General features: G+C 41.4%; 1 protein-coding gene across 1 annotated transcript in view; it reads left to right on the forward strand.

Moving 5' to 3' along the window:
- Nucleotides 1-17,833, forward strand: part of insra (insulin receptor a) — a 190,385-nt gene that overhangs the window by 32,340 nt on the left and 140,212 nt on the right. Inside the window, exon 2 of the mRNA XM_061978791.2 lies at nt 6,274-6,822. Within this exon, the coding sequence (XP_061834775.1) occupies nt 6,274-6,822 (549 nt within the window). The remainder of the gene's footprint in view (nt 1-6,273; nt 6,823-17,833) is intronic.

A 17,833-nucleotide genomic window follows, 5' to 3' on the forward strand; every position in this document is an offset into this window, starting at 1 on the left:
TGGGGCCAGCAGGACACCATCCCGAGCGGAGACGGGTCAGCAGCGCAGAGATGTTCCCAGCCAATGCACAGGCGAGCGGTCCACCCCGGGTCCCGACTCTGGACAGCCAGCACTTCATCCATGGCCACCGGACCTGTGCCCACCCCCCCTCCACAAGGGATAGAGGGGAGCAGAGGAGAGAAGAAAAGAAACGGCAGATCAACTGGTCTAACAGGGGGGCTATTTAAAGGCTAGAGTATACAAATGAGTTTTAAGATGGGACTTAAATGCTTCTACTGAGGTAGCATCTCTAACTGTTACCGGGAGGGCATTCCATAGTACTGGAGCCCGAATAGAAAACGCTCTATAGCCCGCAGACTTTTTTTGGGCTCTGGGAATCACTAATAAGCCGGAGTTCTTTGAACGCAGATTTCTTGCCGTAGTCAACATTGCAACTTTTTCTAAATTACATTTAACCTTTAAGCTTTTTTATTTCACTTTTATTATGTTTTTGTTTATTTTAATAGTATTTTTAGAATGTGCCGTGGGCCTTTAAAACATTAACTGTGGGCCGCAAATGGCCTCCGGGGCACACTTTTGACACCCCTGCTATAGATAATAAAAAGTTAAATGTGATAAATCTATGGATAAAAAGCAGAGCCTGGCGACGCATGCGCGTTTATCATAACTCTCTTGCTCTCTCTGTCTCTGCCCCTCCCTCACCAATGCTGCTGCGCGCACAATTTGTTTTGTTTTTAACCCCTTCTTAACCCTGAACGTACATTGAAAATACACGCAACCCTAACTCAAAATGCCGGACAATTGAGGCATTTAAGAAACTCCGCCCTGACAGCTCCGCAAAAGAGGACATGTCCGGTGAAAAGAGGACGTATGGTCAGTCTATCGTAGCCCGTTAGCTGCTAGCATGCCGTGTGTTGTGCCTCGGTGTACATTGTTTACACAACGTGCATTACGCTACTTAATATGTCCGTGTGGAAACTCATTCGGTACACATCCGAACCGAACCGAAACCCCCGTACCGAAACGGTTCAATACAAATACACGTACCGTTTCACCCCTAGTATTTTGTAGAGCGCGTGGACTGTGTGAAACATTTCTAGCCCATCTGGGTTCAACCTTTTGGGATTTAAAACCAGCAACATCGAGCAGTGTATTCTGCAGTTCAGAAGTACAAGTGTTGGCTTACACAAACAAATACATAGTCATGTCCAATGCTTACTCTAACTTTTAATATGTGTGAGCAAACGTAGTAACTCCGAGCATTCAGTGGAGCGCATGTGGGCAAAATCAGACGTGCACACTGTGGCCACACCAGCAGCACACCTGTCCCAAACCTTACATCACAACAAGGTAAATGTCTTAAGCCTGGTGTCAGGTTTAAGCACCAAACTATTGATTAAACAGAACAAGAAGCAAGGGATCAAGCAGAGACAGATTTCAATTTTGCTCATGTGGATAACATATGGAGCTGCACACTCAGTTACAGTCTCCTACCATGCTCTGAGGTACAGCCCCCGCGCCCCCCATTTTATTCAGGAGTTCCCGGCCTCAAACGGTACACACCTCCAACTAGATGGCAGCACTCCTCGAATTAATCGAAAGGCTTAGCCAAGAAATATGACGAAATATATTGGTTACCCCCTATTTGTTGCACTGCCATACTGTAATGCAGTGTTTTTCAACCAATGTGCCGCAGCACACTAGTGTGCCGTGAGATACAGTCTGGTGTGCCGTGGGAGATGATGTAATTTTACCTATTTGGGTTAAACATATTGTTTTGTAAACCAGTAATAATAATCTGCAAATGTGTCGGTGCTGTTTAGAGCTCGGCAGAGTAACCGTGTAACACTCTTCCATATCAATAGGTGGCAGCAAGTAGCTAATTGCTTTGTAGATGTCGGGAACATGGTTTGTCTGATAACAATATGCGGACGACAGCGTGCGGGTCAAAAGGTATCTAATGCATACTTGCCAACCTTGAGACCTCCGATTTCGGGAGGTGGGGGTGGGCGTGGTCGGGGTTGGACGGGGGCGTGGTTGGGGGCGTGGCTAAAAGGGGAGGAGTATATTTACAGCTAGAATTCACCAAGTCAAGTATTTCCTATATATATATATATATATATATATATATATATATATATATATATATATATATATATATATATATATATATATATATATATATATAGGAAATACTTGACGTTCAGTGATATCTAGCTTTATATATATATTTATTTTATTTTATATATATATATATATATATATATATATATATATATATATATATATATATATATATATATATATATATATATATATAAGAAATACTAAGTCAAGTATTTCATATATATATATATATATATATATATATATATATATATATATATAAATAAAAGAAATACTTGAATTTCAGTGTTCATTTATTTACACGTATACACACACTTAACACTCATCTACTCATTGTTGAGTTAAGGGTTGAATTGTCCATCCTTGTTCTATTCTCTGTCGCTATTTTTCGAACCATGCTGAACACCCTCTCTGAGCATTGATGTGTGGCACGCACAAAAGTGCTTTCATCAAATGCACTAGATGGCAGTATTGTCCTGTTTAAGAGTGTCACAACATTGCTGTTTACGGCAGACGAACTGCTTTACGGTAAACAAAAAAGTGACTGCTGTTGTTGTGTGTTGTTGCCACGCTGGGAGGACGTTAATGAAACTGCCTAACAATAAACCCACATAAGAAACCAAGAACTCGCCCTCCATCATTCTACAGTTATAACGTGATTGGGCAGGTACGCTTTTTTATATTGTGGAGGACCTGAGTCCGCCTGAATTTCGGGAGATTTTCGGGAGAAAATTTGTCCCGGGAGGTTTTCGGGAGAGGCGCTGAATTTCGGGAGTCTCCCGGAAAATCCGGGAGGGTTGGCAAGTATGATCTAATGTTTAAACCAAAAATAAACAAAAGGCGAGTGCCGCTAAGAATTAGCATTGAAGCTTATGGATGGCTATGCAAAAACGAAACTAAAACTGAACTGGTTGCAAAGTAAACAAAAACAGAATGCTGGACGACAGCAAAGACTTACAGCGTGTGGACCAGACGGTGTCCACAAAAGTACATCCGAACATGACATGACAATCAACAATGTCCCCGCAAAGAAGGATAGCGACAACTTAAATAGCCTTGATTGCTAAAACAAAGTAGGTGCGGGGAATAGTGCTCAAGGAAGACATGCTACAGGAAAATACCGACAAAACAGGAAAAGCCACCAAAATAGGAGCGCGAGACAAGAACTAAAACACTACACACAGGAAGACACCAAAAAACTCCAAAAAAGTCAGTATAGTCAAGTATAGTGATGCATGGTTGACTTTTTACTGTCAATATCGAGTTCAAATTTTTTTATGATTTCTGCTCGTGGTGTGCCTTTGGATTTTCTCAATGAAAAAAATGTGCCTTTGCTCAAAAAAGGTTGAAAAACACTGCTGTAATGTGTCTATGTGACCTCTGTTGCTTTGACATACATTTGATTTGATAGCCCTCATTGGACCAGTTGTTTTTCAGACAACAGTACGGTACAGGTGTGTGCCTTGTCGTATGGTAGCTTCTACAAACCTTGGTGTCACCAAATCCATTATGTGGCATGTCTGCACATCATAAACGCCACCGTGCAAAATAAGGTTCCCCGCTCCAAACGTCACTGACAGGTTCCTTGCGGTTAAGTGTTGGCAGCGCGGGAGCTAATGCGTTTAACAGTCTGAAGTCACAGAGGTAACTCCACAAATCATCTTGGGGCCAAAACCGAGGACGAGTGCAGCTATGCTCGGCGGTGGCAGCGCTCCACATCAGACAGAGCCTTAGGGCCAGAAATGTGGTTGCTAAACAACATGTCAACAAAGATTGTCTGCTCTTCATCACAGCCAGAGAAATGGACACATATTTTGCTGTGAAATATCTCCTCTAATTACCAAGAGATCTATTATTTTACCCTCCTCTGTGACAATGTCTGACTTTTTCGTCGCTACAGGCCAGACGTCTTACCCAAGGCATCAGTCCCTTTCAGTAGATGTAATCCACACAGACACAAAATAAATGTAACATTAATGCCTGAGCTCATACCATAGTGCCCATAGCAACGCCAAGTACGCTTTCAATCATCAAAATATATTTTTTACACCATCACGTACAGCTTAGTTTCTTATCATTTCTATGCAGATGATATTCAACTGTTATGCTCCTTCAATGATTCAGAGTTTTACTTGTTATCTGAGTTCTTGGAGTGCGTATCCTGTATTAAAAACTGGTTGTCCTCAAATTTCGTCAAGATAAATTCAAACAAAACGGTGATAATTGCTCTCAATAAAAAGATCCCCCTGATCAAGAACGCCCTTGGTGCTCTGGGTGCATCATCTCAGAAACCTTGGGGTTGTGTTTGATCAGTCCATGTTTTTGGAGGGTCAACTGAACAAAAACTCGTTTTTTATCATCTCAGAAATATTTCTAAAGTGAGAAATTTGTTGTCAGAATTGGATCTCGAAATGATCATTCACGCGTTCATTTCGTCTCGCATTGACCATTGCAATTCTCTTTTCACTCTTTTCAACAAGTCAACGCTAAAGAGATTTCAGACTGTACAAAATGCGGCTGCCAGACCTTTGACCGGTGCACCCAGAACAGCCCATATCACCCCCATTTTATCCAGTCTTCATTGGCTTCCTGTAAAATTCCGCATTGAGTTAAAAATTTTAGTTCTGACATTCCGTGCGTTGCATGGGGGGGCCCTTCAGTACATCACTGACTTGCTATGCCCCTACTCTTCAGGGCGCAGCCTCTGGCCTTCAGGCCAGGGTCTTCTAAAGCAGTGTTTTTCAACCACTTTGCCCTGAGACACAGTCTGGTGTGCTGTGGGAGATTATCTAATTTCACCAATTTGGGTTAAAATATTTTTTGCAAACCAGTAATTATAGTCTGCAAATGATGTGTTGTTGTTGTTGAGTGTTGGTGCTGTCTGGGGCTCGGCAGAGTAACCGTGTAATACTCTTCCATATCAGTAAGTGGCAGCTGGTAGCTAATTGTGTCATGTCTTTTGATCCTGTTTTTGTTTGGCTATGTTCTGTTTGGTTTTTGGACTCTTTTTAGTTCCTGTTTTCACTCCCTTGCCTTGTCACCATGACGACCATTAGTTTCACCTGTTTCACATTCGGACTCACGCACCTGTCATTAATCATGTCCTTATTATTTAAGCTTGTAGTTGCTAATTGCTTTGTAGATGTCGAAAACAGCAGGAGGCAGTGTGCAGGTAAAAAGGTGTCTAATGCTTGAACCAAAAAATAAACAAAAGGTGAGTGCCCCTAAGAAAAGGCATTGAAGCTTAGGGAAGGCTATGCAGAACAAAACTAAAACTGAACTGGCTACAAAGTAAACAAAAACAGAATGCTGGACGACAGCAAAGACTTACTGTGGAGCAAAGACGGCGTCCACAAAGTACATCCGAACATGACATGACAATCAACAATGTCCCCACAAAGAAGGATAAAAACAACTGATTGCTAAAACAAAGTAGATGCGGCAAATATCGCTCAAAGGAAGACATGAAACTGCTACAGGAAAATACCAAAAAAAGAGAAAAAGCCACCAAAATAGGAGCGCAAGACCAGAAGTAAAACACTACACAGGAAAACAGCAAAAAACAAAATTAAGTCAGGGAGTGATGTGACAGGTGGTGACAGTACACCTACTTTGAGACAAGAGCTATATTGATGCATGCTTGGTTATGGATTTACATCCATATCCAACAATTGCAACAAACTGCGACTTTTTACTGTCAACTGAGTTTCGTTTTTTTAATGATTTCTGCTGGTGGTGTGCCTCTGCATTTTTTCAACGCAAAAAATGTGCCTTGGCTCAAAAAAGGTTGAAAAACACTGTTCTAAAGATCCTAAAAACTTGTTTTAAAACCCGTGGACACCTGGCATTCCAGGCTATAGCTCCTAGACTCTGGAACAATTTTCACCAATCCCTCCGTGATCTTGACTGTGTTGAAACTTTTAAGAAAGATTTGAAAACTTCTCTTTTTAGTAAAGCTTTTAGTTAATGCACCTTTTCACTATCACTTTTTATGATGTTTGCCCTTGTTTTAAATTGAATTGTTGTTTTACTTCACCTATGTTTTGTACAGTGCTTTGATTTTATCTGTGAAAAGTGCTTTATAAATAAAATGTACTTACTTACTTAGTATTTCTAATGATCTTGTTCTCCTCTGTTTGTATTCAGTTTGCCCAAGCAAGGACATCCGCAACAATGCGACCAACCTCAACTCGCTGACTAACTGCACGGTGATCGAAGGTCACCTAAAGATCCTACTCATGTTTGGGACCAAGCCCGAAGACTTCCGAGGCCTCACCTTCCCCAAGCTGACCGTGGTGACCGACTACCTGCTGCTCTTCCGAGTGTACGGCCTGGAGAGTCTCAGTGACCTCTTCCCCAACCTGACGGTCATCCGAGGCAACAACCTGTTCTTCAACTATGCCCTGGTGGTATTCGAGATGCTGCAGCTGCGAGAGATCGGCCTCCAAAGCTTAATGAACATCACCAGGGGGGCCGTGCGGATCGAGAAGAACCGGGACCTTTGCTACTTGTCCACGCTGGATTGGTCCAAGATCCTGGACTCTGTGGAGGACAACTACATTGTGGCCAACAAGAACGAAAGAGAGTGCGGAGATGTGTGCCCGGGGGCATCCGTGGGGAAGACCACCTGCCAGACGACGACCATCAACGGGCACTTCAGCGAACGATGCTGGACGCAGAAGCACTGTCAAAGAAGTAAGTCTTACACTTGTAGAAATGGAGTTGTCCATCTTTTATCACGTCTAAACTCCATTCCTAATTTCTCTCTTTAAGAGTATAACAAGCATCACTATAGTTTTTAAACTGACTTCCTCCAAAAATATTACTACCGTATTTTTCGGACTATAAGTCGCAGTCATAGTTTGGCCGAGGGGTGCGACTTACAGGTAAAAGCCAGTAAATTAGAATATTTTGAAAAACTTGATTTATTTCAGTAATTGCATTCAAAAGGTGTAACTTGTACATTATATTTATTCATTGCACACAGACTGATGCATTCAAATGTTTATTTCATTTAATTTTGATGATTTGAAGTGGCAACAAATGAAAATCCAAAATTCCGTGTGTCACAAAATTAGAATATTACTTAAGGCTAATACAAAAAAGGGATTTTTAGAAATGTTGGCCAACTGAAAAGTATGAAAATGAAAAATATGAGCATGTACAATACTCAATACTTGGTTGGAGCTCCTTTTGCCTCAATTACTGCGTTAATGCGGCGTGGCATGGAGTCGATGAGTTTCTGGCACTGCTCAGGTGTTATGAGAGCCCAGGTTGCTCTGATAGTGGCCTTCAACTCTTCTGCGTTTTTGGGTCTGGCATTCTGCATCTTCCTTTTCACAATACCCCACAGATTTTCTATGGGGCTAAGGTCAGGGGAGTTGGCGGGCCAATTTAGAACAGAAATACCATGGTCCGTAAACCAGGCACGGGTAGATTTTGCGCTGTGTGCAGGCGCCAAGTCCTGTTGGAACTTGAAATCTCCATCTCCATAGAGCAGGTCAGCAGCAGGAAGCATGAAGTGCTCTAAAACTTGCTGGTAGACGGCTGCGTTGACCGTGGATCTCAGGAAACAGAGTGGACCGACACCAGCAGATGACATGGCACCCCAAACCATCACTGATGGTGGAAACTTTACACTAGACTTCAGGCAACGTGGATCCTGTGCCTCTCCTGTCTTCCTCCAGACTCTGGGACCTCGATTTCCAAAGGAAATGCAAAATGTGCATGGTTGGGTGATGGTTTGGGGTGCCATGTCATCTGCTGGTGTCGGTCCACTCTGTTTCCTGAGATCCAGGGTCAACACAGCCGTCTACCAGCAAGTTTTAGAGCACTTCATGCTTCCTGCTGCTGACCTGCTCTATGGAGATGGAGATTTCAAGTTCCAACAGGACTTGGCGCCTGCACACAGCGCAAAATCTACCCGTGCCTGGTTTACAGACCATGGTATTTCTGTTCTAAATTGGCCCGCCAACTCCCCTGACCTTAGCCCCATAGAAAATCTGTGGGGTATTGTGAAAAGGAAGATGCAGAATGCCAGACCCAAAAACGCAGAAGAGTTGAAGGCCACTATCAGAGCAACCTGGGCTCTCATAACACCTGAGCAGTGCCAGAAACTCATCGACTCCATGCCACGCCGCATTAACGCAGTAATTGAGGCAAAAGGAGCTCCAACCAAGTATTGAGTATTGTACATGCTCATATTTTTCATTTTCATACTTTTCAGTTGGCCAACATTTCTAAAAATCCCTTTTTTGTATTAGCCTTAAGTAATATTCTAATTTTGTGACACACGGAATTTTGGATTTTCATTTGTTGCCACTTCAAATCATCAAAATTAAATGAAATAAACATTCGAATGCATCAGTCTGTGTGCAATGAATAAATATAATGTACAAGTTACACCTTTTGAATGCAATTACTGAAATAAATCAAGTTTTTCAAAATATTCTAATTTACTGGCTTTTACCTGTATACTCAGGAGCGACTTATGTGTGAAATGATTAACACATTAGCGTAAAATATCAAATAATATTATTGATCTCATTCACGTAAGAGACTAGACCAGGGGTCGGCAACCTTTACCAGTCAAAGAGCCATTTTGACCAGTTTCGCAAATTATAGAAAACAATGGGAGCCGCAAAATTTTTTTGAAATTTTAAATGAAATTACACTGCATACAAAGTTTTTTTTTGTTGCTTTGTGCTATGTATAAACCAGGGGTCTCAGACACGCTGCCCACACCTTTATATGAAATTTGGAACCCGGTGCGGCACGCGGGTTTTAATTGAATGTAAGGCTGCAGCTAACGATTATTTTTCTATCGATTAATCTATAGATTATTTTTTCGATTAATCGGTTAATCTATAGATTATTTTTTTCCCGATTAATCTATAGATTATTTTTCCTTTTACCGATTATTTTTTTTATTTAAAATGAAGATGAAAAAATAAATGTAGGCCAGTTTTTTCAAAAGGCATGGCTTTTATTTACAAAAAAAAAAAGTATGGCCACTCAGTCAACATTGACAACAACATGACAAAATATTCTGTAACAATGTAAACATTTAAAACTTTTAACATTTAACAAAATTAAAAGTAGCTTATTTGCTTTTTAATGTGCAAATATAAAAGTAAACATCCAGTGCAAATCTTAATATTCTGGAATAGTATAAGCATTTCAAAAGTAAAAGTATTGCTTATTTTGCTTTAAAATGTGCAAAAATAAAGATAAACATCCAATACAAAAAAGTGCAAAACGGAAATATTCTGTAACAAGTGTAAACATTTCAACAAAAGTAAAAGTATTGCTTATTTGCTAAAATGTGCAAAAATAAAGCTAAACATCCAATACAAAAAAGTGTACAGTGTAAACATTTCAACAAAAGTAAAAGTATTGCTTATTTTGCTTAATAACACAACAATGATAGTATGATTAAAGTGAAAGTTAATTGTTGGTTTGTACATAGTATATGTAACTGTTAATGTTGTAAAAGGTATTTGCACAACTAATTAACGTTAGCGTTTGTGACACGTCTTGTGCCGTGGAGTTCTTTCAGGACCGACAGACTGAACGCCAGACGGCTTTGCCAGGTTTACAATCTTTTAATTTTACACAAAGTCTTTTCTCTTCCAACTGCGCGGATCGCGCACCTGGGCACGATTGCGGCGTCGCTCCCGGCGCGCCCCGCCTCGCCGCTCGCTCGCCGCCGCCGCCGCCGCCGCCGCCTCTCCACAGCGTTAAAGAGGAGCGCGTCTTTGTAAACACTGAACAGGCACGCCAAACGCGCCTCTCAGAGCGAAACGGTGCTTTAGTTTATGAATTTACAACGCAGATACAAATGACACATTCATGTTTTTGTGTAATAATGACAACGTATACGCACGCGGACGATTGACTTGTTGATGGTGATGGCAAGAACGCTGTCGGGGGTTTTCTTTTCAAATGTTCGTTCATAGCCGTTGTGCTGCTATGATAGGCCATTTCCGCTCGACACAGTGTGCATACAACAACATTATTAGGCCGTTTATTGAAATACTCCCACACTTTTGACGACTTTTGGCGTGCTTTTTTCCCCTCGCTCGCATCGTCTGCTTTGCGCTCTGCCATGACAGTAGTGTGACGTAAATATGCGACGCGCCGACGCACAAAAACGGCGTCGACGTATTTACGTAACCGATGACGTCGACTACGTCGACGCGTCGTTTCAGCCTTAAACCTGTGTGGCTGTTGACCAAGTATGCCTTGCTGTCACGTACGTGTGCAAGCAGAAGATGTATATTGTATAAAAAGTGTTGGGCTGGCACGCTGTTAATACAGATTGTAGAGAGCGCCAAATGTTGTACCATCATGGCACGCCCTTATTATAGCTATAAGGGTGAAAATCGGTGAATATTAATCCCGGGAGTTTTCTGCGAGAGGCATTGAAATCCGGAAGTCTCACGGGAAAATTGGGGGGTTCAGCAAGTAAGCTGCTGAGCCGCATCAGAGTGATCAAAGAGCCGCATGCGGCTCCGGAGCCGCGGGTTGCCAACCCCCGGAGTAGACGTATAAGATTTCATGGGATTTATCGATTAGGAGTGACAGATTGTTTGGTAAACGTATAGCATGTTCTATATGTTATAGTTATTTGAATGACTCTTACCATAATATGTTACGTTAACATACCAGTTGGTTATTTATGCCTCATATAACGTACACTCATTCAGCCTGTTGTTCACTATTCTTTATTTATTTTAAATTGCCTTTCAAATGTCTATTCTTGCTGTTGGCTTTTATCAAATACATTTCCCCCAAAAATGCGACTTATACCAGTGTGGCTTATATGTTTTTTTCCTTCTTTATTATGCATTTTTCGGCCGGTGCGACTTATACTCAGAAAAATACGGTACCGTATTTTCCGCACCATAAGGCGCCCTGGGTTAAAAGCCGCGCCTTCAATGAACGGCATATTTCAAAACTTTGTCCACCTATAAGCCGCCCGGCGTTGTAAGCCGCATCTAACTGCGCTAAAGGAATGTCAAAAAAACAGTCAGATAGGTCAGTCAAACTTTAATAATATATTAAAAACCAGCGTTCTAACAACTCTGTTCACTCCCAAAATGTACGCAAATGTGCAATCACAAACATACGTATATCAACATGGACAGAGCTGCGTGAAAAAAGCCACCCGGCCTCTTCGCGTAAACTTAAACTTACCTTAACCACTCGCTCATCTTTTCTTCATCCATCCCTTCGAGTTAGCTTTTATGATGACGCCGGCTGGAAAGGTCTCTTTTGGCAAGGTCTTCCTTTTGAATATCACCATGGGTGGAAGTTTCTGGCCATTAGCATGGCAAGCTAGAACCACAGTGAAGGATGACTTCTCATTCCCTGTGGTGCGAATATTCACCGTACGTGCTCCCGTTGTATCCACAGTGCGGTTCACAGGAATATCAGTTGCTGTGAAATAGTAATCCGTGTGCGGATGGAGAGATTGCGTCTTTTCATGAACCGGATCCCTGACGCTTAGTAGGAGCCATTTTGTGGTCTTTACAGATGTAAACACACAAAGGAAATGAAACGTACGGTATATCCGCGCGCTTTTTCTTCTTCTACGCGGGCGGGTGGTTGCTTACAGTAGAAGAAGAAGCGCTTCCTGTTCTATGGGGGCGGGTGCTTACCTTGGCGGTTGCTTGCGTAGAAGAAGAAGCGCTTCCTGTTCTACCGGGAAAAAAGACGGCGGCTGTTTACCGAAGTTGCGAGATCGAAACTTTATGAAAATGAATCGTAATATTAATCCATATATAAAGCGCACCGGGTTAAAAGCCGCACTGTCAGCTTTTGAGTAAATTTGTGGTTTTTAGGTGCGGCTAATAGTGCGGAAAATACGGTAATTTGATTTTGATATAATTTTTTTATCTTGATAGATTGAAAATTCACACCAATGAGTTGACTGATGAACATTATCACATGATTTATTCAGAAAACATAAAAAAACGACAAATATACTGTAACCTATTTTTATGGGCTTGCCTCTTTGTGATGTTAAAGTTCCTGTTATAAGCTGTTATACAGTATATGCCATGAGCTCTTATTTTGAAGGCGCTAAGAGCGGAAGTGGTGACACGAGGTCCTCTTTATTTCCTTTCTTTCAAAACCTCCGCTACGGTACTTGGATAGTCAAGCATGTTTTTTTAAAAACAATTAATAAATAAATCAAGTTGTAGTACTGTGCGAGAATCTTAGGGCATCATTAACTTTGATGTTCTTCTTGTAGGATATCATGTATTTTTAAACACATTTACAATCATTTTTTTTGGTGAAAATCTGGATAAAGGTACATATAGATCATTTGAGTCAGTGTGGGCTTCGATGGGTTAAACCAGTGTTTTTCAACCTTTTTTGAGCCAAAGCACATTTTTTGCGTTGAAAAAATGCGGAGGCACACCACCAGCAGACATCATTAAAAAACGAAACTCAGTTGACAGTAAAGAGTCGTTGCAATTGTTGGATATGACTTTAAAGCATAACCAAGCATGCATCAATATAGCTCTTGTTTCAAAGTAGGTGTACTGTCACCACCTGTCACACCCTGACTTATTTGGAGTTTTTTGCTGTTTCCCTGTGTGTAGTTCTTGTCTTGCACTCCTATTTTGGTGGCTTTTTGTTTTTTTTTGGTATTTTCCTGTAGCAGTATCATGTCTTCCTTTGAGCGATATTTCCCGCATCTACTTTGTGTTAGCAATCAAGAATATTTCAGTTGTTTTTATCCTTCTTTGTGGGAACATTGTTGATTGTCATGTCATGTTCGGATGTACATCGTCTTTGCTCCACAGTAAGTCTTTGCTGTCGTCCAGCATACTGTTTTTGTTTACTTTGTAGCCAGTTCAGTTTTAGTTTTGTTCCGCATAGCCTTCCCTAAGCGTTCAATGCCTTTTCTTAGGGGCACTAACCTTTTGTTTATTTTTGGTTTAAGCATTTGACACCTTTTTTACCTGCACACTGCCTCCCGCTGTTTCCGACATCTACAAAGCAATTAGCTACATGCTGCCACCTACTGATATGGAAGAGTATTACACGGTTACTCTGCCGAGCTCTAGACAGCACCGACACTCAATTACTGGTTTGCAAAAAATATTTTTAACCCAGATAGGTGAAATTAGATAATCTCCTACGGCACACCAGACTGTATCTCACGGCACTCTAGTAGTGGTTGAAAAACACTGTGCTAAACCACGAAGTAGCTTCCTAATAATGGGACTAGGGCTGTAAGTAATCTCAATTGATTTGTTCAAGTAATTTAATTAAAAAAACATTTCTAGCCTCCATGTGACTTTTATGGAAGATAGTTGAAATGAATACGGATTTTTCTATTGACCTTTTTCTTTCTTCTTAAAAATGCACATAACATTGAAATTGCACTTTTCCAATGGGAGCATCATTACATATTACTTACCGTATTTTCCGCACCATAAGGCGCCCTGGGTTATAAGCCGCGCCTTCAATGAACGGCATATTTCAAAACTTTGTCCACCTATAAGCCGCCCCGTGTTGTAAGCCGCATCTAACTGCGCTAAAGGAATGTCAAAAAAACAGTCAAATAGGTCAGTCAAACTTTAATAATATATTAAAACCAGCGTGATGTGGGCGCGCAAGGAATCGTATATCAACATGGACGAAGCTGCGTGAAAAAAGCCACCCGGCCTCTTCGCGTAAACTTAAACTTACCTTAACCACTCGCTCATCTTTTCTTCATCCATCCCTTCGAGTTAGCTTTTATGATGACGCCGGCTGGAAAGGTCTCTTTTGGCAAGGTCTTCCTTTTGAATATCACCATGGGTGGAAGTTTCTGGCCATTAGCATGGCAAGCTAGAACCACAGTGAAGGATGACTTCTCATTCCCTGTGGTGCGAATATTCACCGTACGTGCTCCCGTTGTATCTACAGTGCGGTTCACAGGAATATCAGTTGCTGTGAAATAGTAATCCGTGTGCGGATGGAGAGATTGCGTCTTTTCATGAACCGGATCCCGGTCGCTTAGTAGGAGCCATTTTGTGGTCTTTACAGATGTAAACACACAAAGGAAATGAAGTACGGTAATATCCGCGCGCTTTTTCTTCTTCTACGCGGGCGGGTGGTTGCTTACAGTAGAAGAAGAAGCGCTTCCTGTTCTATGGGGGCGGGTGCTTACCTTGGCGGTTGCTCTCTCCGACCTCCTTCAGCCTTACTGCCCCACCCGATCCTTAAGATCAGCCGATCAGCTGCTGTTGACGGTCCCTGACACAAGGCTGAAGCTTAGAGGTGACAGAGCTTTCGCCGTTGCTGCTCCCAAGCTCTGGAACGACCTACCCCTGAGTGTTAGACAAGCCTCCTCTCTTCCTGTTTTTAAATCTCTCTTAAAAACATACTTTTATTCCATGGCTTTTAACACTGAGTGATATCCATCCTGCAATGGCGCCCCATAATACACCTGCTGTGATCCTGTTTTTATGTTTTTATGTTTTTATTAATTCTATTTTAATTATTTATTTTTTATCGTGTTCTGTTTGTGTTGTGTTGTGTTTGCTCGGTACTCGTTTTATCTTTTAACCTGCTCATTGTACAGCACTTTGGCTACCCCTGTGGTAAATTTTAAATGTGCTCTATAAATAAAGTTGATTTGATTTGATTTGCTTGCGTAGAAGAAGAAGCGCTTCCTGTTCTACCGGGAAAAAAGATGGCAGCTGTTTACCGTAGTTACGAGACCGAAACTTTATGAAAATGAATCTTAATATTTATCCATATATAAAGCGCACCGGGTTATAAGGCGCACTGTCAGCTTTTGAGAAAATTTGTGGTTTTTAGGTGCGCCTTATAGTGCGGAAAATACGGTACATTTAAAAAACAAAAAAAGTTAGAAAAACAAACAAAAAAACTGTGTAGCCAGAGGAACATTAACCAGGTAATAGATAAAGAACCAAACTTAACAAAAAGACTGATGAAGTATGATAAATTAAGTTACAATGTATTCACAATTTAACTCATACTGGAAACATTTGAAAGGGTGTAATCAGAGCAGGGCTGTTTGATCATGGACAACTTGCTAGCATTAAGATGCTAACATGGCCTCACATGTGTTTGAATAAATCATTTGTTATGCAAGTCAAATATGTAAGACGGTGTTTGCTGCTCTTAAATATGCGGGGTGATTTATGGTATTGTATCATCGCTGTAGTACCAGTATTGAGAAATGCCAGATGCCTGTTTGATAGTGCAAACATTTCATCACGATGTCTGTATTTCTCAGTTTTAAATCATCGTAACCTCTCATCTTCTCTGAGCTCTTTGCTGTCTTGCCACTTTTTTCGGTGTTTTTCGGAGCCCTCTCTCTCAACCCGCACTCCACTAGTACCACCCCCTTCCCACACAAATAGGCCACATCACCGGGCAGCTCTAGCCAGATCACCAATAAGCGCACTGCACAATGTCCTCGTATCTTACTTATTAAACAAATCATCGAAGCAACAAAATACAATGCTTTTAAAAAAAATGCTTTTTTCTAATCGAATTAATCGATGAATTGTTGCAGCTAAAAGGAACACATAGACAAACAAACAAATGCGACAATGTCTTATCTATATTTGTCGACACCTCTGCCTTGGCGCAGGCGTGCACACGACTCTGAGACATCCTAGTTAACAAATATGGTCACTACGGGTGTAACGGTACGTGTATTTGTATTGAACCGTTTCGGCATACTTGCCAACCTTGAGACCTCCGATTTCGGGAGGTGGTTGGTGGGGGTGGGGGGCGGGGTGCGTGGTTGGGGGCGTGGTTAAGATATATATATATATATATATATATATATATATATATATATATAAGAAATACTTGACTTTCAGTGAATTCTAGCTATATATATATTTTATTACATATATATATATATATATATATATATATATATATATATACAGGTAAAAGCCAGTAAATTAGAATATTTTGAAAAACTTGATTTATTTCAGTAATTGCATTCAAAAGGTGTAACTTGTACATTATATTTATTCATTGCACACAGACTGATGCATTCAAATGTTTATTTCATTTAATTTTGATGATTTGAAGTGGCAACAAATGAAAATCCAAAATTCCGTGTGTCACAAAATTAGAATATTACTTAAGGCTAATACAAAAAAGGGATTTTTAGAAATGTTGGCCAACTGAAAAGTATGAAAATGAAAAATATGAGCATGTACAATACTCAATACTTGGTTGGAGCTCCTTTTGCCTCAATTACTGCGTTAATGCGGCGTGGCATGGAGTCGATGAGTTTCTGGCACTGCTCAGGTGTTATGAGAGCCCAGGTTGCTCTGATAGTGGCCTTCAACTCTTCTGCATTTTTGGGTCTGGCATTCTGCATCTTCCTTTTCACAATACCCCACAGATTTTCTATGGGGCTAAGGTCAGGGGAGTTGGCGGGCCAATTTAGAACAGAAATACCATGGTCCGTATATCAGGCACGGGTAGATTTTGCGCTGTGTGCAGGCGCCAAGTCCTGTTGGAACTTGAAATCTCCATCTCCATAGAGCAGGTCAGCAGCAGGAAGCATGAAGTGCTCTAAAACTTGCTGGTAGACGGCTGCGTTGACCCTGGATCTCAGGAAACAGAGTGGACCGACACCAGCAGATGACATGGCACCCCAAACCATCACCCAACCATGCAAATTTTGCATTTCCTTTGGAAATCGAGGTCCCAGAGTCTGGAGGAAGACAGGAGAGGCACAGGATCCACGTTGCCTGAAGTCTAGTGTAAAGTTTCCACCATCAGTGATGGTTTGGGGTGCCATGTCATCTGCTGGTGTCGGTCCACTCTGTTTCCTGAGATCCAGGGTCAACGCAGCCGTCTACCAGCAAGTTTTAGAGCACTTCATGCTTCCTGCTGCTGACCTGCTCTATGGAGATGGAGATTTCAAGTTCCAACAGGACTTGGCGCCTGCACACAGCGCAAAATCTACCCGTGCCTGGTTTACGGACCATGGTATTTCTGTTCTAAATTGGCCCGCCAACTCCCCTGACCTTAGCCCCATAGAAATTCTGTGGGGTATTGTGAAAAGGAAGATGCAGAATGCCAGACCCAAAAACGCAGAAGAGTTGAAGGCCACTATCAGAGCAACCTGGGCTCTCATAACACCTGAGCAGTGCCAGAAACTCATCGACTCCATGCCACGCCGCATTAACGCAGTAATTGAGGCAAAAGGAGCTCCAACCAAGTATTGAGTATTGTACATGCTCATATTTTTCATTTTCATACTTTTCAGTTGGCCAACATTTCTAAAAATCCCTTTTTTGTATTAGCCTTAAGTAATATTCTAATTTTGTGACACACGGAATTTTGGATTTTTCATTTGTTGCCACTTCAAATCATCAAAATTAAATGAAATAAACATTTGAATGCATCAGTCTGTGTGCAATGAATAAATATAATGTACAAGTTACAGCTTTTGAATGCAATTACTGAAATAAATCAAGTTTTTCAAAATATTCTAATTTGCTGGCTTTTACCTGTGTATATATATATGTATGAAATACTTGACTTGGTGAATTCAAGCTGTCAATATACTCCTCCCCTTTTAACCACGCCCCCCCTCAACCACGCCCCCGTCCCGACCACGCCCCCCACCCCCCACACCTCCCGAAATCGGAGGTCTCAAGGTTGGCAAGTATGCGTTACACCCCTAATGGTCACAGTA

Source organism: Nerophis lumbriciformis, linkage group LG19 (assembly GCF_033978685.3).
Source record: "Nerophis lumbriciformis linkage group LG19, RoL_Nlum_v2.1, whole genome shotgun sequence".
Lineage (NCBI taxonomy): Eukaryota > Metazoa > Chordata > Actinopteri > Syngnathiformes > Syngnathidae > Nerophis > Nerophis lumbriciformis.